General features: G+C 42.3%; 1 protein-coding gene across 1 annotated transcript in view; it reads right to left on the bottom strand.

Moving 5' to 3' along the window:
* The window catches only part of PTPRN2 (protein tyrosine phosphatase receptor type N2), an 816,843-nt gene that overhangs the window by 451,120 nt on the left and 345,371 nt on the right, over nt 1–20,352 (bottom strand). Inside the window, exon 10 of the mRNA XM_054990963.1 lies at nt 15,711–15,797. Coding sequence (XP_054846938.1) covers nt 15,711–15,797 — 87 coding nt within the window. The remainder of the gene's footprint in view (nt 1–15,710; nt 15,798–20,352) is intronic.

Below are 20,352 nucleotides of genomic sequence, written 5' to 3'. Positions count from 1 at the left end.
TACATTTCCCAAGAAAACTTGCATGACCCTCATCTTGTTTGATCTGGCTCTAAGTTGCCCCATGCTGCCACCAGCACACAGCTGCGGGCTAGGCGCGGCAGGTGGCCGAGGCGGTGCGGGGCAACTGAGCAGTCTGTGTGTGTGTGCGTGTGCGCACATGCGCATGGGGGCGGCGACAGCCCTGAAGTTCCCGCTGGCCTCAGGCGCCAGAAACTCTGGCACCAGCCCTGAATGGGATACGGTGCCAAACAAACATACCAACAAATAACAAGAATAAGCAGAATCTGGAAGACTTCCCAGCCAAGGGACTCAGCCAGAACACTAATGTCCACTATTAATTAAAAGTAGGTAAAACACAATTTGCCTGGGAATAAGCTCCATTGAAGGAATTTAGGCATCAGTCTCTCTTGAGAAGTACTAAACTGCAAAAATGCTTCAAAAACATTTATACTAACTAGAAACAAAAAAGCACACTTACAACAACCTAAGAATGCTTAATCAGGGTAGTGGGAACTGAGGAAATGTGAAAAGTCAGTTTTATCATCCAGGGAGAGGAGGCAGGTGAGCCAAAAGGGTGATCTTCCTGCAGCTGCACTAACTTTAGAAAGCGATGCTAGTCCCCGGATAGTCAAATCCAACTAGATCCAGTTCTCTTTTCCTGGCCATCCCCTCCCTCCTCTCCTACTGCTGCCTCTGTAAAAAGGAAAAAAGAAAAAACAGGAAAGCAGGGACTAACTGAGCAACTGAAATTACCCTGGAAATAATGTCCAGAGTGGTCCATTCCCTGCTCCTGATCAGATTGAAGGTACAGAGACTCAGTAGATCAAAGGGTACAGAACTGACTACTTGTTTTGGGAGCAATCCTAAACAGGTATCCTTAAGTAAGTTCCATTTTATTCCATAAGGCTTACCCCCAGTTTACTATTTCCTTTGCATATGAGCTTTTTAAAATTTAACATATAATATTAATTGATTACATGGTACCATAGCATTTTAATGGGAATTACAACTGCTTTTCTTCCTTACTAACACACATTTTTTCACGCATTTAGCAATATCTGCAATTTGAGAATTCACTTCATGCATCTGATGAAATAGAGTCTAACCATGAAAATGGGAGCCACAACACAGGCGCAATCCCAGGCAGGTCTACTTAGAAGTAAGTCCAATGTTATTCAGTGGGTTTTACTTTCAGGAAAGTATCCTTAGGAGCGCCACCTACATCTGTTACTTTTTTTTAATGGTGGCACTAGAGTCCTTCTTGAGTTTGCAACAACAGACTAATATGGCTATCCCTCTAGAATTCCCCCCCCCCCCCAATTTCCATTTGTGCCAAGATTTCACTAGGACTTCGCCTAAGAGGTGTTTTTTGGGGGGGGGGGCATTAATAATTCAGTAGCACACTTAAAGATGCAGAGGAAGCTGAGGGATTCGCTGAATAATATTTTTAATTCCCTCTGTAGAAATGAGGATTGGATAACTACATGCCCTGTGCCTTTCACAAAAATAAGAGCCATGCAGAATCACACCAGCGGTTTCTCTAGTACAGCGTGCTATTTCCCACACTGGCCAGCCAGATGCTTCTCACCAGCAGGGAAAGACAAGAGCCACCCCAAACAATCGCCACCCAAAATTGGTATTCAAGAGTATACTGCCCCCTGAACACAGAGCTATTTAGTAATAGTTAAGCTAGAGTATTATTTGCTTTGACATACACTAGAACGAAGACATTCACTAATATTCACAATACATGTAAAGGGTGGAAGGAGGAGAATTGGGGGATCATTTGTTGATAGATCCTTGGGAAATTTGATCACCACCACCCCCTTTTCGGTTCATAATATGAACAGTCTTTCTTTTCTGTTAAGTTTTTTAAAAAAAACTTTCCAGCCTAGGAAGAGATAGGAAGGAGTGAGGCTGGAAGGGGAAGGGGACAAACACAGAATTATTTTTAAAAACGGGCAGAGAGGAATGAAGACATACCAGGTTGGATGATGGACTTAGCAACATCCCATTTCCCTTCAGGCTCCTTGTACTTTGCAACACCTGGAGAACTTTTTAAGAAAATTGCTGGCTGTAAAAAAGAGCAGCAAACACCACTAACCAGAAAGTCTTATCACTCTGCTCTGTCTGATTGTCCTGCTCTGCCCCAGTGACAGAGCACAAAAAAGCTTAAAATGCATTTGCTGAATGCAAGATGATTCCACTTCAGGGGCTCTCAAGAGCTAATAGGCCCAGGGAATTGTGTCCCGTTAGCCTTCCTCTCTCAGTGGCCCTGCAAACAGGTTGGGGGAAGGAGCCAAGAAAAGCCATGGAAATCCCAGGAGGTGCACACATGCACTATAATGCTGTAGAGAAGCAGGGAAATCTCCACTTACCAACAACATCTAATCTAGTGTCTTTGTGGAAATGGCCTGATTGAAACTCTCATAATATAGTTACATTACATAAATTCACACCTCTGTAAAACAATTCAAAAAGTCAGCAATTCAAGAAGGTCTGTGCAGTATCAATATCCCCCAGTCAGGCCTTTGAGATTCCATTTTATGATGGACTAGCCTTATCAGTTCCTCCTACCTTATCTCAATAGAAGGAATCACCTTGGAAAAGCAATTGCAGTATTTGAACAGATCTGTGATCCCTTGAGCCTGATATTACTGCACTTTTTGCAAATGAGTTCCTCAGAGTGACCTATAAAGCAGCCTATTAATAAATAATTTTGGATGTAATTAACCACCAGAGACAATTAACACTTGCCATATTTTCCTAGTTCACCTATTAAAATTAAGCTAGCTGCCACAGTCTGCATTTTAAAAGACAACTGCGTTGTATATTTGACACATGATAATTTAAACATGAAATGAACTGACATATCAGTTATGTATTACCATTCCCAGATCCACTTACAAGGGGCTCTCAGTGGTCAGTAACCCAGGCATGGGCCAGATCTATACCTACTACTAAGCTTCAATAATGGAACATCAAATGCTCCCAGACTAAACCAATTGCCAGTCCTCTGAAGTGTATTAATGCTTCCAAGTTCTTAGGGAATTTTTAAAGCTAAGAATATATACCACACAAGACAACTCTATATGGTTATCTAATAATGCCATGGTGGGGAAGTCCATATAGCTTAGCAATTTATCACATTTTGTATTCGGGTTCAGACCTTGACATCTCCCTTTAAAAAGGATCTCTCATAAGTAGGGCTACAGCTCTGTCTGAGACTCAGGACAACAGAATATACAATACTATATAAGAGAAGCCAATGGTCTGGTAATGCAATCTGGTATGTTCATATGTTTACAAGAAATAGGTTACAGAAAAGATCCAGCACAAGTTGAGATGCCAATGCAAGTTTGTCAAATCTAAATGTGAACATTTTAGGCTTCCCAGACTGACATCAGCCATGAGTTTTAGTTATGATGTAGTGCCTCAGGATACTCTGTTGCCAGATGTACCTGGAGTGCAGAGATCTTTGACTACACAATACTGAGATCTCACTATGAAGGGAACAGTTTGGATAACAGATTACTCTGAACTGCCTGTGAAGGCCGTTCTATAAAACTGAAATCTCATCATAAGTCGATCGAGAGTTAATTCTTCATGTTACTAAGTCCATGTGGCAGACACATGGCCATCAGAAGGACTCTGGATCAGACTGTGCCTGGGGTTCCATGCTAAGAACTCGGTTCCCCAATACAGGGGCTCAGTTTGGATTGGGACTGCAGTGCACAAAGAGAAGGGACTTTTTCTTTCCTTAGCGAGCTGCTATTTGCCAGTTGGAGAGTCTTATATGTACTGCTGGTTACAACACAAGTTTCCCCAATGAGGCACATAGTGCTGTTTCAGGTTGGTTCACCTCATGCATCATGGTCCTGATCCAGTTCAGGTACCTTCATCCCTTCATTGCTATATAAATTATGGAGGTGCAAATTCAGTATATCCAGTTTAAAAATATACCAGAAAAATACTTGAAGGGCTGCAATATAGAGGATGGCTCAGAGTTGTTTTCCACTACCCCAGAAGCTTGGACCAGAACCAACGGCTTGAAATTAAATCAAAAGAGCTTTTGGCTAAACATTAGGAAGAACTTCCTGACAATTACTGCAGTGGAACAGGCTTCCTCAGGAGGTGTGGTCTCTCCTTCTTTGGAGGTTTTTAAGCAGAGGCTAGATGGCCATATGACAGCAATGCTGATTCTGTGAGCCTGGGCAGATTGTGAGGGGGACAACAGAAGGTGCTGTATCAGTGCTTGGTTTTCGTGGCCCTTCTTACATGCCCAGGGTGGTGCCAATTGCCACCTTGGGGTTGGGTGGCGTTTTCCCACAGGCTGGTTTGGCTAGGGATCCTGGAGGTGTTTTGACATCTTCTGGGCATGGAGCAGGGGTCAGTGGGGCAGTCGGGGGAGGGTATTTGTTAATTTCCTGCATTGTACAGGGAGTTGGACTAGATGACCCTAGAAGTCCCAATTCTATGATTCTATACCTATTTGGTATTATTTGGGTGTATCTGGATATATCTGTTTTATTTGGGTATATTTGGATAAACTGGTATTTACATCCTTGAATTATAGGATATATTTGCAAATATCCAGGAATTGCATTGTAAAGGAATTGCATTATTCCCCCCATTTGCAGGTTTTCCCAGGCAAAGGGGGAAAGGGGAAGGCATGGCTTGCCAGTTTGGCTGCTCGGATTCTTTGGTTTGATGTTGGTTCTGTTGGGCTTGCATTGGGCCTGGCTTCTGTGAGAGACACTGGTTCTGTTGGGCTTGCAACAGTGCCCTTGATTCAGTTTGGTTCTGCTGGCATTCTCTGGTTTGACATTGGTTCTGTTGGACTTTGTTGGTCTTGTTTGCATTGAGAGACATCATGCTTGCTCTTGTATGTTTGAGCAAGACTCTTTTTACCTGGAGAAAGCGCTGGATATTTTCCCCCCATTTCAGGGAGGACTAGGCTCCCTGCAATTTTGGTGTACTTTGCTTGAAAAATGCAACCCCCAGCCCCTTGGAAATATTCCTCATAAGGAATAATGGAGCAGAATATATTTGGAATTCTGAATAAAACCCAAATTCGACTACTATACCAGTATTTTTGGACCCAAATATCGGGAATACCAAATACACATGGTATTCCAGAATCCAGATACCCAAATCAGAAAAATACCATTTTTTAAAGCGCACACTCCCGATTTAAACTTCTTCAAAGCAGTATCAAAGAATCCACAAAGGTCTCTGTATTCAAATAAACTCTGTCAGAAACTGGAAGCTAAGAAAATTGAAGACCTGTTCAAGCATCATACCTGAAACAAAATTATGTCGGGAATATTTTCTTCAAGGACAGGTAACTCAGAATACATATGTATCTAATACAATATATTTCCAGTTACATATAACATATCTGTTGAATGTTCTCATGTGAGTTTGCAGTGTATAAAAGTATATTAAAATTAATCAAGATATGAGTGCTATTATAACATATTGGCTCAGGTCAAGAACACCTGCAATTTCAATAAAGTAAAATATTAATGAATACCAGTTTATAAATTGAAGTTCTGGTCTAATTTTTATTCTTCTCTGAATGTAATGTCTTTGATGATCACTCAAGCCACATAAATAATTTGCAGGGTTTTCAAATGATTTTTCTATTAATCTCTGACAAGTTATAAAACTTGACATTTTCATCACACTGAAAGTGCAAAATTTGTCAACATTGCTGTCATGAAAATTAGGTTCCTAACAAACAAAACTTAAAGAACAAAACATGAAAGAATGGGCTTTGATAAATATTTTATTATCTCTAGAACTCTAAAGCAATGGCACTTGAGCCACTTAAGCACCATACATTTACCATAATGGGGGAGGGGGGCTTGTTACATTATTGTTGAATCAGTGTTCACGTGGAATGGGTGTCAGCGGGGAAGAAAGGTAAATGCTAAGGGAACTTGTCATGGGATCAACATGCACACGAGGAGGAGAAAAGGATACAGTGAGGGACTGGGTTGTTCTCTTAGAGTTTCCGCTTAGAACAATCCTGCTACAAGTCTGGCTTTTTCCTGTTTTAATAAGAAGCTGGTGGCAATTCTGTCAAACCTGAAGAGGCTGAGATAATCTTGGTTTCTCTCATTTCAAGTTTTGTTTGTAATCCATGACAGCCAGGTGCTGAATTTGAAGGCAGGAGAGATAACTTTCCCCAATCAGCATCCCTATTTGTGAAAACAACACATCCAACCTGCTCTTATATGCAGAGACCAGTTTTATTTCCTGTCAATAAAGTTTGGCCAATTTTTCCCCATCTGTACGGTGTCTGGGGTGGTTCTTGCCGCGCCGCTGCACTCCCTGAACCCTTGCAATAGGCTGCAACCCAAAACAAAATTAACTTCACCATACCTAAAATGAACAAGATGCAGCAGGAAACACTCCCACCTCTGATCTTCCAAATTTGCATGCTGGCTTAAATAAACAGGTTTCTTACCATTCTGCACTCAAGCTACTGATAATTTCCTTAGATGTTCACCTTTACAACCTACACTTGCCTCATGTCATAACCTCTTAGCATGATGAAGTGGAAACACCAAGCACTGCAGCAGTGTTTAGGTGCCAGATAAGTGGGTCTGATTAAATGGCTGATTGGGTTTTTCAGGTGATGGCAACATAACAAGGGAAAACAAAGAACACCACCACCAAAGGCTTTATGCTTCCATTCAAGCCACTTAGTGCAATCCTAAATAGAGTTATTCCCGTCTAAGCCCACTGACTTTGATGGGCTTAAACTGGAGTAACTCTGGTTATTGTTACTGTTACTGATTTGCCAGTTCAAGAACATATGACTCTTTCACAGAAGATCAGGCATAAGAAAGGAATTATACAGTTAGATGCATATCTCTGTGTAGTCCAACAGGCTGAGTCAATTATCTATATATAACATTTCCCCACATATCCTAAAGGCATTTCATTAAATGCAACCCCCAGTGATTTAAATGGGACTTCCAAAGAAGTACTTAAAATAAGAATATTGTACACAAGTTTTATGTTCATTTTGTCATTTGTACTGTTCACAGCAGTACAACATGAAGCAGGATTAGATATAGGCAAGAATCTGCTTTTGATATAGCTATTACCAATTTTAAAAGGTCCCCCTCCCCCCCCCAAAAACCCTTCCAATGGAGAGGGGAAATGGCAACTGCTGGGACTGAGGTATGGAGAATGGCATCATTGAGGGCAGGACCTGAAAAAATAGACACCTTCCCATCCACATAACATCCCATCCAAAGATACTTGGCTGTCATATTTCCCAAAAGATACTATTATATCACGTTATGGAAAGATCCCAGAAAAATGGTAAAAATACAGAAATAGGATGACTAGAATATGACATCATGTGTATATTCCCAAAAAGGGTGCTGCTGAAAAGAAGCTAAAGCAAAGCAAATGTCCCAAGAGGAAACAGCCCCTGACAGTGCAGTCCTAACCAGATTTACACCCTTCTAAGTCCATTGAAGTCAATGGAGTTTGAAGAGTGTAACTCTGCACTGGATTGCACCATGAGCAATTGTAGCACTTCAGGCTGGAACCCTTTACTGCTCCAAATGAAAGGAGAGATGTTGGGACAGAGCCTGTCATATATTCTGAAAACCAGGCTCCTTGATGTTAAGTGTCAGGAACAGGATGCTGTTAAATTATTGTGAAGGAAAGGTGTTCTGAACATGGCTGGAGGTAGGGAGTGACATGAACACATTAGGTGATCTTAGGTAAGCTGCTACTTCCTAGCCTCAACCCCCTATCTATAATATCAGGACAATCATCATGGCCTCTGTATAAACTGTTATAAAGGTTTATGAGAGAATTATGTAAGGTGGTTAAGTGTTGCACAAATGCTAAGGATGATGATGGTAATTCCTCCTATTATTGAGATGTAGAGGTGGGCTGGGAAAAACCCCACAGGCTGTTGGGCCATGGGCCATCACATTTTATGGACCATGGACCACGAACTTTTCACAGATCCGCCTTGGTTCATGGAGCGGTTCGTTGGTCCGTGGTCTGTCACCTCCAGGGCCTTAGCTGAAGTCAGCCCCGCAGGGGAGCGTCCATTTCCGTGCTGTGAGTGAGTGAGGGGCGTAGAAACAAGTGCTTTAAACCCTGTGCCTTGCTTCAGCTGTCAGGCAAGGAAGTCCCCACCTGTCAGCTGAAGCCAGCCCCATGGGGGAGCACCTGGTTCTGTGCCCCTTGCGAGCAAGGGGCACAGAAATGGGTGCTTTAAACCCCACACCTTGCTTCAGCTGGCAGGTGGGGAAGTCCCAGGGAAGGCGCTGGGATGTCTGGATTCACGGACCAAAGGACCGACTCAAAAGTTATTGGGTCTGTGGAAAATGTGCATCCCACGACCTGCCGGTTCGCGAACACCGAACCGGGCCAGTTCAAATTTTGGTCCATTTTCCAGTCTGTGCCCACCTCTGTTAAGATGACCATATGCTGAAGCAGCCAAGCACATGCATATTCATTACTCTTCTGCGAAGATTCCTAAGGAGTACTGTTAGGCTGAGGAATTGTTTATAGGACTATGAATGCATATTGATTATTTTATCAGCTAATACAAACTAAACACAAGCATACAAGAAGAACATGGGGAAATCCTTTCTGAGCTTAGTGCAATAATAAAATACGTAGCCAGAAAGGCAAGATGACATAAACTGCTTTTCCCATAAATTTTCTCATGCCATCAAAAACATACATGCAATCATCAGCAATATCGATGAGGTCATTAAAGCCAAAAGAGTCTTTAGTGGGAAGGTGAACTCTCTGAACACCTCACTACATATATTCCATCAATATGAACACTTTTGTCATAATGCTTTTGCTACCCCTTAGATAATTTAATATGTTGTCAATTATTCCAGTATCATTTCATCCCACAATCTAAGATTTAGGGTTGAGTTTCAAGATCAATGCCAAACAATAAAATCATACAACTATTTCAGGCTGTACACATTCGCAGAACAGATCCACTCAGTCTTAATCCCAACACCCCATGTTGCCACTGTGCTAGTACTATTTATGACATTTATTACATGGGAGACCCAAGGTGGCATACACAGGTTCTCAGACAATGACCAGACACAGATTTGTTAGCTTAAGTAAAGTTGCAGCAACTATACCTTGGGACCATATCAAACAATGTCAGAAGACTTTTATTACACAAAGTTCAAAGTAGGTTCATCCAGTCATTGACTGTACGTGAGACAAGTAATAGCAGTGCTTGGGAAGAATAATTGTCCAACACCTATTCCAAATCAGTATTAACAGAGTTTGATGAGCCTATTGTGAATTTTCAGGTGGCAAAGATAGAGTTTGCTTTGAATATCTGCACAACTCTTTGTTCTTTAATGGCTTTTCATCAAATTCAATTGACTTTACCATTGTATTTTAGGATACAAAATGCAGCCGAAACAAAATCCTATCATAAATCCTATCATAGTAAGATCTAGAAGCCCAGCTCTAACAAAAGAGAACACAAAATGATTTTGCAGTCCTACATATTGCACCATTCAATGTTTTACATATATTTATATATAATTATACATATTTATCAGTTCATTGTATGATGGCTGGAGTCAAGAAATACTGAGAAGGGGATAGTTATAATGCAACTTGCAGTGAGAACCGCTGCATATGAACTAATAAAATATTTCCTGATCTTGCCACCTACCTTCATTCCATATTGTACTGGCCTAGCAATCAATCACCAGAGGCCACAGACACCCATAATTGGATTATAAAATCAAACTGATTGTTGCTTTATGTCTGCTCGCATAATTACATCAGCATGTTAATATTCTTTTAATGGTCCCTAATGATGTAATACAAAATAATGGAATTTGTTTCACAGCTACATAACCATTAACAAAACAAATTAAGCATAACTAGTACTTCCATTTTTTTAAAAAAAAATCTCCAGAACTGTCACCTAAGATGCTGGACACTTGTTTCCACCATCTTAATTATCTGATTATTTATTCCCCAAATATCTACATTATCCATTCCACAGGACAAATGAAACACACGCAAGGAAAAACCTCAAAATAACCTTTGAGGGCAATAGCATGCTAGAGGCATTGTCTAAGAATCCAAGCCATCAGTTAGATGGCATGTTTGAAAAAGAAAGAAAATATAAGCTGCTCACCAACATACTGCCCCAGTTTATCACCACAATCAATTAGGAAGGAAGGAAGCAAGAAGGAAAAAGCAAGAAAGCAAGCTAGAAAGATGATTCTGTTCCTTTTCTGTGGCAAAATATATAGGGGCAATAATTAAACATCAGAGACATGACACCAAGTAACGTTCTTCCCATTTTAATTTCTGCTTATGGCAATAGCCGTAGGAGCAGTACTAAATGATAGATAGATAGATAGATAGATAGATAGATAGATAGATAGATAGATAGATAGATAGATAGATAGATAGATAGATAGATAGATAGATAGATAGATAGATAGATAGATAGATAGATAGATAGATAGATAGATAGATAGATAGATAGATAGATAGATAGATAGATAGATAGATAGATAGATTGTTGAGAGGGAACAACAGAAACACATACTATAGCACAATAGTCTTCAGTTTGAACTTTCTGTTGATTATCAACTACTTTATTGTTCTGTACCAGTTTCTATTTGCTTCCTCTCACCCCAGTCTCAGCTGTTTTTTTCTTGCTGTTTCTCAATTTGCTGCCTATTGCCTCAAATCTAAGCTGTTGTTTTCTTTGCTGTCCTAAATTGTTGCTTCTCATATTCTTAACTACGCTGTGTCTCCCAATCTTTTTCTTTAACAAATCTCCAGTGTATAGTATACAGCCTATTTCTAGGGTTGCCAACGGCTTGGAGAAAAAAATGTCACATCCCCTTAATAAAGGCTTAATGAAGTATAATTTACTAGGTGATCTTATTTGTGCCCATGCCATGAAAAGCTTCAAGTCTGCCCATTTCCACACATTAATCTCTATTAAAGGAACAGGGCATTTTTCTCTAGGTCTGTTGGCAACCCTGCCTATTTCTCCACAGTCAGCTAGGAGAAAAAGCTATATTCCCTGCTGGTGTCATTATATACTTGAATATAAGATATGCCTTGCTGGAGCAGGCTGAATGGCCACACAGTCTAACACAAGGGTCCCCAACTGTTTTGAGCCTGCAGGCAACTTTGGAAATTCTGATACAGGCTGGTAGGCGCAACCACAAAATGGCTGCTACAGGAGGTAGAGCCAACCACATAATGTCAGGGACTGAGGCTATGCATAACTGTGACAGTTGCTCTTCAACATTTCAAGGAGAAGTGTTGTTTAACAGAATGCCTTTTTAAATTGACATATTGTTTAAAATATTTTCTTGCATACAAACAGTAAGTATACTTATTGAGCAAACCCAGAAACTTTCATTTGGCGGTATCTGTTTTCATTTTGGAGGCATCTAATGAAACTTTTTCTAATGAAAAAGGAAAGGAAAAAATATTTCCTTTTCTGGCTTTCCCTTTTACATGAGCCCTTCTATCACGAGACCAGCCGTTTTTAACCTGCACTATTACTTGTAACTAGAGATGGGCACAAACTGAATGATGAACTTCAAAAACCCATGAAAATGGCGATTGCACAATCACGATCCGGTGGTTCGTGATCGGCCACGGCCAACAAACCAGCGTTCGGAAGAAGGCTGGTTCAGTGCATTCGGTCATGGTTCGGGAAGCCAGACACTCAGGTGCCAGCAATCAATTCCTCTGGCAATGGAGCCGGGGGAATGCCTGAACTCTGTCTGCGCTCCTTCTGTCACCCTGGAAACCCGAATGGAAGCCCAGCTTAGTTGATCGGCAGGTCTTCCTTCCAACCACGGAGCTGCAAAGTGGTTACAAGTTGGGAGAAGACACCCAGGGGAGGGAGAGGGAAGGAGGTGTCCTGCAGCCACGGGCACTCCAATCTCATCCCTGCAAACCCTGATAGGCAGCTCTGATGGCCAAACACAGACTTCCTGCATTGTTCAATGGGACCTGTGCTTATAAATAGCTATGGTCTCCCAGGCTGGGTTTCACTTTCAGTGAGCAGTGGAGTGGGACAGAGCTCTTGCTTGCCACTTGCTAGCCTTTGGGGAGAGAGACTGAGAGTATAACTGAGCTTGGATTTTTGTGGGAGTTTCCTGGGGGGCCTTGGATTGGGGAGAGTATAACTCCAAGATCCCTTTTGCAATCTGGTCCAAACTTGGGTGATGGATGTAGGAGAACCTGCAAAAGACTCCCCGGGAATATGGGCTCTGTAAGTGCCATGGGGGCCGTTCCGCACCCCACGAACCACGAACCGGTTTGGCAACGGAAAATGTTCGTTACGGTTCGCGATCTCGGGATCGTCGTCGGCACCGAACCGTGAACGGCTGGTTCATTAAATTTTTTTGGTTCTCGCCCATGTCTACTTGTAACAATGACAGTTGGTCCTGGGAGAGCTCCTTGCACATGCGTACTGCAAGAGTGAAATTCTGGTCAGATTTTGATAGAATGAATGTTAAAGAGAGACCAAAATTGGATGTAGTGATGTAGTGAATTATAAAAATGCATTCAAATTAGGAAGATCGGATGACTTTAATAAAAGTTCCAGTTAGATTCATTAAAAGTTTTAGCCATACAGCCATATTATGTTTCATCCCACTGTGTTTTTAGAATATGTACTTATTTATTTATTTTAAAAACATTTGTATGTCACCTTTTCAAACTAGGGTTTCCAAGCCAGTAACAACAAATATGAAAACATTAAAATAACTTTTTAAAAACATATATAAAGACAATTAAAACATACAGACATATAAATAAACATGAAAACCAGGGAGGTCAGTAAAAGTTTACTGGGGTTATGCCAAATGAAACAAAAAAGTCTTCATCTGCTAGCAGAAGACAATGACATAGGCACAGTCAAATATCCCTACGGAGGGAGTTCCAAAGTTTTGGTGCCATTACTGAGAAGGTCAGTTTGTCACCCATCTCAGATGGCAAAGGCAACTGAAACAAAGCTTCCAAAGATGACAAGAGTGGATAGGTAAGTTTGTATGGAAGAAGGCAGACATTAAGGTATGCTAGTCCCAAGATATATAGGGCTTTAAAGATCAATAACAGCTCCTTGAATTGGGCCAAGAAGCAAATTGGGAGCCAATGTAAATGGAACAAGACTGGAGTGATACGGTTCGCCATAATGCTCTAGCTGTATTCTGTCCCAAATGCAGTTTCCAGTCAATCTTCAAGAGCAGCCTCATATACAGTACGCTGCAGTTATCTAATCTAGATGTTACCAGGTCACGCACCACAGTGGCAAGATCTTTCCTGCCCAGGAAGGGCCACAGTTGGCTCCCTTGGCTATTTGCACAGGTAATGTATTTCACATAAAGCCAGCATCAGCATTATACCATAAACATTTTTAAAAACTCAAGAAGACTCACTTGGCCTCACACACTTTCTAAAAATATTTGGTGGGCACAATACTAGTATATAGTACTATATATATTAGTATATAGTTAAACCCCCTCCAAAAAAATGGGGGGGGGGGTATTCACCATCTGTTGAGTCAGTCTGGTCTACTTCCCCCCTTTTCCCTTCCTTTCTTTGTGGGATTTATTCCACCTAACCGTAGTGGCAGTTATCTTGACTGCTGGATCTATCGTGTCCCATTACTTTTTACTCTTCCCTGGGATCTCCTTGCTTTCTATAAAAAAATGTAATCTGTCCCATTGAAGTTCCAGCGGAGGGTATCCCATAGACTCGTAGAGTTAGAAGGTGCCTCCAGGGTCATCTAGTTCAACCCCCTGAACAATGAATTTCCTGAACAGGAAATTCACATCTACCTCCCCCTCACTCCCCCAGTGACCCCTGCTCCATGACCAGAATATGGCAAAAATACCCTCCAGGATTCCTGACCAAACTAGCCTGGAGAAAATTGCTTCCTGACCCCAAAGTAGCGATTGGCATTACCCTGGGCATGTAAGAATCTCAGCTGCATTTCTCTTCAGGACAGGTTATATGGTTGTCCTTATGACACTGTCACTTATACATTAGCACACCCAGGGAACACACACATCACCCCCCCTTCCACATTCTGGAATCATGGGTGTATGGTAGGTCTATATCTATCCTCATGTTTGTACAAGGGAATGTACCAGTATTCGTCTATGTGTTTTTCAATGTATTCTTTATAGTTTGCACTCTGATTTCCATTCTGCTTTTCATTTATGAGCTTGTAGTAAGAAAATCTCACCCTGTTGTAGCTTATGGTATGGGACTTGGGAAGGCTAGTTCATTAAGTGTGTTGTTCTGTAACGTTTGTAGTGTGTTGTCTAGCATGTGTTTTTATTGCTCTCATCTGTCTGACAGTAGTAAAGCCTCTTTATGATCACTGAGTGTCATGTCTCGTAAAGTCTTTGGTTTGGTTAATTTCCCACTGTGTTAGTGGAGTCACAGGATGCCAGCAAGCCTAGGGTTCTCCTTCCCCTCCCTTCCCCACTCCTGCTGGAATTTCCCAGTAGCGAGAATAGGACCCCCCACTGGTCTCCAGTATATATAGGAAGAGAGCCCTGCTTTATGTTAACCCTTTGGTTACCATCCTGCTTCCTAGACGTACTCCTGTCATTAAAAGAAGAGGTGCAGACATGGGTAGCTATCCCACTATCATTAGACTTACCATCTGCCTGCTTATGGCTGGCAATCTCCTGGTGATTCTTTCCACCACTGCTCCAAGTGGCAGTGGGAGAAAAAATAAAGAAAAAAACATTGCTGGCCCCCTGTGCCGGTACTAGGAATCGCCAGAAACTCTACCATAGAGTTTCAGTGATTCCAAGACCTACCCATTGACACTTTCAGGTTGTACCCAAAAGTGATGTAGTGACATCACTGATGTCACACACAAATGCCCGCCCTCCCAAACCTCCTCCTGGTTGCCAGGTTTTGCCCAGCAACCCTAACTATATAACTCATAAACTCTATGAGTAAAAGTATACTTACTTAAAGTTTGTCTGCATCATCAGAAATCCTTGGTCAATGTACATTCTAAATCACACATACATATTCACTTCTATGTGTGTAGCTTCTTGCTCACAAGTTATATCAAATGTGTGGAGACGAGGGGGCAGGGTCAGCAGTTCTGATTCTGCTCCTCCCCTATGCACACGTACTCTTGCCCAATTATAACTTGTACACTATCCTCTTGTCATTGTCACTTTCACAGTATGTAGTATGAAGATACACTTCCTTGACCAGAGACTGCTTCCAATCAACTTCACTAAGTGAACCTGAATTCAAATGGGTACCTTCCCTCCATTATGAAAAATGTATTTATTTACTTCATTTACTTTCCCTGCAATGAAGAGCCAAAGCATCCTTCATAGTTTATCTTTCCTCCATTTTATCCCCACAACAACCCTGTGAGTTAGGTTAGGTTGAGAGGATATGACTGGCCCAAGGTCGCCCAGCAAGCTTTCATGGCAGATGGGGATCTTCCAGATTCTAATCTGACACTGTAACCACTACACCATGCTGGTAAGGAGAAAAAATTCTTTCTCTGTACCATATACAATAAAAACCAGTTCAGTTCAACACAATTGCATGATGAGCGTATTGTCTCTCGTGTTCAGGACAGCTTCTAGTCCTAGAAGGAAACCAGACATTAACAAAGGCCCCAGTCTCTGTGTACATACTTGACATCAGCAAAGGCCATCATCTGCAGCTTCAGAAGGTCCGCAACTTCCTTTATTAACTCCAAACCCTTTTCCTCGCTCAGAGGGCTGTTGAAAGGAAGTAAGAAAACACAGCATTACAAAAACGGAACTCATCAATACTTGAGAGGCTAAAAGTCCCAAAAGAGTTATCACCTTGGCCTGTTAGGTAGTTTGAAAACTAGCGCTTACTGTATTCCTGTCACATAGCAATTGTGATATCGAGGGAAATGGGATCAGGTGCTTCCTCAGGCATGATGAATCACCTGAATTTTCCAGCAATAAGACAAACAATAAGGTGTAAATGGAATTGTTAGGAAGTGTAATGGGCCCAATGATGCAGGGACCAGTTCATCTTGGTCCTCAATAAAAAATGTAATACAGTTTTTTTTAAAAAAAAGAAAAGAAAAGGAAGAACAGGCTAGGGGAGGAAGACAGCAAGATGAGGTTGGAAACAAAACAACGAAAGTCAAATTGCAGGACTCGGACACAAATGGACATGGGAAAACATTTTTTTTTCGAATTCATTAGTTTCTGCAATGAATTCTTGCCTAGTGAAAGGATACAAAAACATTAGAAATTCAAGAGTAAATAACAGAGCTAACTTTACCATCCAGAAGGGGATGATTCAAAGAAGGGAATTCGTTTGTCTCTGTGCATGTCGTGCTCAAGCACTTACTTTCAATCCTGTTAACCCTCCTCTACATCACATTTTCTTGAGTTAACATTTTAACTGGAAAATGAGATTGTAATCAAACATAAGAAACATTTTTCTATTACTGCTTAAGAAACAGATTTAGCTGCAGAACAAAACTTGCACGAGTAACCAAAAACAGACAATTTTGGTGAATGTCCGTAAACTCAGAGATAATGCCAGAGAATGCTGACAGTCACCTAATGAGATTCCAGAGCGGTAGCTGCATCGCTCTGTTGTAACAAAAACAAAAAAGGAGTCTTCTTGAGGCATCTTAAGAGAAACAGATTTATAATGGAATAGATGCCACAATAAATCTGTTCATCTTCATGGTGCTGCAAGACTCCCTTTTTATTTTTTTTTTCTAAATGAAAAAATAACTGGCGCTCACCTCTATATGTTTGACAAGCGGGGATATATATAAATGCATCCTGAAAGTTATATTTTTCAGACATTTTTCAACTTGAATGATAGAATGCTTCACAAAATTAGCATAAAGTGATCTTCAGGAAATAAAATCTTGAAAATCTTGAAACAGGAAATAAAATCTTGAAGTACTTAAGGCACAGTTTCAGTACTTAAGGCACTGAAAATTGGATCTATCTATCGCAAAAATGGTGTCAATGTTTTATAACTAATGAGAATAAAAGCTATAAAGAAAAATATTTTCTTATTTATTACGCAAATTATCCATAAGGCATGAGGTCAAAACAACAAGGCTACATCTTTGTATATTCAAGCTCTTATTTTTAAATGATTGCTATACAAACACCTCCCACAATACCACCAACATATCTTTTCATGAGCAAAACACATTACATCGGCAGCACTGAGTGCATTTTGCTTACTAGCATGCACTGTGTTGATCTCAACATTTCGTTTAAACCACTTTAAAACAAACTTATATAGTAGCCAGAGGGTATGCCTATTTATATAACAGGATGTTTTATTTGGACCCTGGTTAGCAGAGCAACACTCTTGCTTCCTTCCAGATCTCATACAGCCCCCTACCCTAAAATACTTAAGGAACACCCTGTTGTATATGCACAAATGTCCCCCAGGGCATTTTAAATTAATGCATGTGCTGATTGTATTATACAGTGAGGTTCTTGTGTTTTGTTTTGTTTTTTAAAAGGAATTTGAGTACTTTTGTAGGGGAGAGTACCTGGCTTGTTCAAAAGCCACCCTTGAATTTCAAGGGTTGGTGGTGGGTAGAATTCTGATTCTTCACAAGTCATCATGAAAGCAGGCTGTCAAAATGGCTCAGAGGTTTGTGTGTTAATTAGATACTTCACTCTGAGGACAGAGGTTCAAATGTGTGGGAGATGAGAAGTGTCAGAAATTGGAGTGGGCTTCTTCTTCTTTTGTTAACACCGTAATAGTATTTGTACCCAAAGGTGTAAGGAAAGTCATACAATATGTTAGTGGCATTTTCCTTGTTCTCATATGTACACCATAAAGCTCATAACTATAATAATTCTGCAGTCCAAAAAATCAAAAGCGAATGTTAAAATGACTTGCAAAAACAACAGTGGCAAACCTTATCAGAGCATTTTGGTGCTAAAACCCACAGGGTTTCCAACACCCTCAGGAAGACAAGAAGAAATGATTACAGCACTACAGCTTCACTACACTGAAAGCCATGGTGTCCAGTCACCCTTACAGAATACAAGTAAGTGTAAATTAAAGACACACACAAGCAGATGTACTCATGTCTCTCTCTACAAAAAAAAAATCACAGCTGAGGAACCATCCTTCAGTGCTGGGCAACAAATCCTCAGAAACTCTTCTGTTACATTTAGAATCAAGCGGAAACAAAATCCTCATTCCCTCTGATCCCATTTGTGAACATATAACACAACGGCTGGCTTCTATGCAACCATTTTTTCATTTCAACCAGAGCTAGTTCCATGTTTGGGGGGAGCTATCATCAAGATGCTGTCCAGAACACCTGCTTCCAAGTGAAACTCTGGCACAGTAAAGGAAGGTAGCAAGCAAATGGTGACTACTGTTCTTAATCGCCACTGCTTCCCACTCAATAGGGGTGTGCAACCCGAAAAGATTCTGAAGTGGGGAAAAGATCCAGAAATCCCCAATCAGGTTTCCAGGTTGCTTCGGTATGCTCCGTAAAGATTTGGAGCATACTGAGGTGACGGGGGAGGAGGGAGGCTGCCCCCACCCTTAAACACCCACACCCACCCTTTAACTCCATCCCCCACCCCCCACTCCACTTACCTTGTGCAGCCAGCCAGGGCCTTCCCTGCCACCACAGCCGGCACGGCTGGCTGGCAGACAGGGCCTTCCCTCCTGTCAGCACCACAGCCGGTGTGGCTGGCCAGCAGAGAGGGCCTTCCCTCCTGCCAGTGCCGCGCTGGTGTGGCTGGCCGGCAGAGAAGGCCTTCCCTTCTGCTGGCGCTGTGCTAGTGCGGCTGGCCAGCAGAGAGGGCCTTCCCTCCGGTAGCCGCTGCGGCCGCCATGGCCAGCCGGCAGAGAGGGCCAGCCTTCCCTACTGCCGGTGCCAGGTAAGTGGGGGTGGGGGTGGGGGTGGGGAGGAAAGGGTGGGAAGGACTGGTTAGGTTTAAAGGGCCCTGCTGCTTGCAAAAGGGCCCTTTCAACCTAACCCCCTGGGTCCCCCAAAGCTTCCCGAAGCATTCTGAATGCTTCAGTAAGCTTTGCTTCGGGATTTCCAAATCGGGGCCAGCATGTTGGCCCCGATTTGGAAATCCTGAAGCTTTCTGGATTGGGTCCGATTTGGGTATTTTACCTGAATTGGATTCCCAAAGTGCAAACCCCTATCACTCAACCCCCTACTGCTAGGAGCAGCAACTGCTACTTGCTTGCCTGCTCTCCCTGGTTGGTAGCAGCCATCCTTACCACCTTGAGTAGATAGCAGCATTCACCTGCTACTGCTGCCTGCTCCCCTGCAGAAGCAGCAGAGAAGAAGCAACCACCTTTGTGGTGGTGACAAGGGTTGCCAGCCAGCCCCGCCCCCCCACCCAGCAACCAGTAGGATGGTGAGGTGGGGCAGCACACATTCATCCTGAGGTCTTCTTTGCATGTATGCATTAGCATGCATGCACTCCCATATCCCGTGTGATGATGTCACCAGTGATCAGCAGGCAGAAAGGCAAATTGACACTGAGAGATCTCTGTCTTTTGGTGCTACACCTCTGAAGATGCCAGTCACAGCTGCTGGCAAAACATCAGGAACTACAACGCCAAGACCACGGCCATACAGTCTGGAAAATCTACAACAACTAAAGAAAGGCAAATTGCCAGAAGTTTGCCTACCACCAGGAGGGAAGAAGGAAAGGCAAGCCATATAATAGCCAGTGCCAGATTAGGACCTGGGAGACCCAGTTGAAATCTCCATTTTGCCATGGAAGCTTGCTGGATGACCTTGGGCTAGTCACACACACTCAGCCCAACCTACCATTGTGAGGATAAAATGGAGGAGATGAGAACAATTAAAACCACTTTGGATCTCCATTGGGGTGAAAGATAAGGTATAAATGAAGTATAAGTAGTCCTTCCAGTGGGGCACAATGTCACAAGTGCCACCACCCTAGGGTCGCCCAAACCGGGGCGGGGGTTGTGGGGGAAAAGTGCATGACGGGAACTTATCTTGCAGTGACGCATGCACAGACTCTGCAGGACTTCCTTGTCGCGCCAGGAATGATGTCATTCCTGCCATGATAAGGGAGTGAATGCCCTGTGTGGGGGGTAATTTTTATCAAATCGTCCCTGCATGGGGGCTTTCACTTCCTCGTCACATTGGGAACTCAACAAGGAAGTCCTTTGGAGTGAGCAGGAGTGCGTTCCAGAGCTCCCAGGCCCATTCCCTGCACCTTTTCCCCCCTGCCAGCCAGGTAAGCAAGGAGGGGGAAGAGGCTGAGAGAGTAGACCCCAGCTCCCATTGGGGGAACTGGA

This window comes from Eublepharis macularius, chromosome 11, assembly GCF_028583425.1.
Source record: "Eublepharis macularius isolate TG4126 chromosome 11, MPM_Emac_v1.0, whole genome shotgun sequence".
Classification (NCBI taxonomy): Eukaryota; Metazoa; Chordata; class Lepidosauria; order Squamata; family Eublepharidae; genus Eublepharis; species Eublepharis macularius.
Note: the sequence above shows the minus strand (reverse complement) of the source record. Positions and strands in the feature narration are given on the sequence as shown.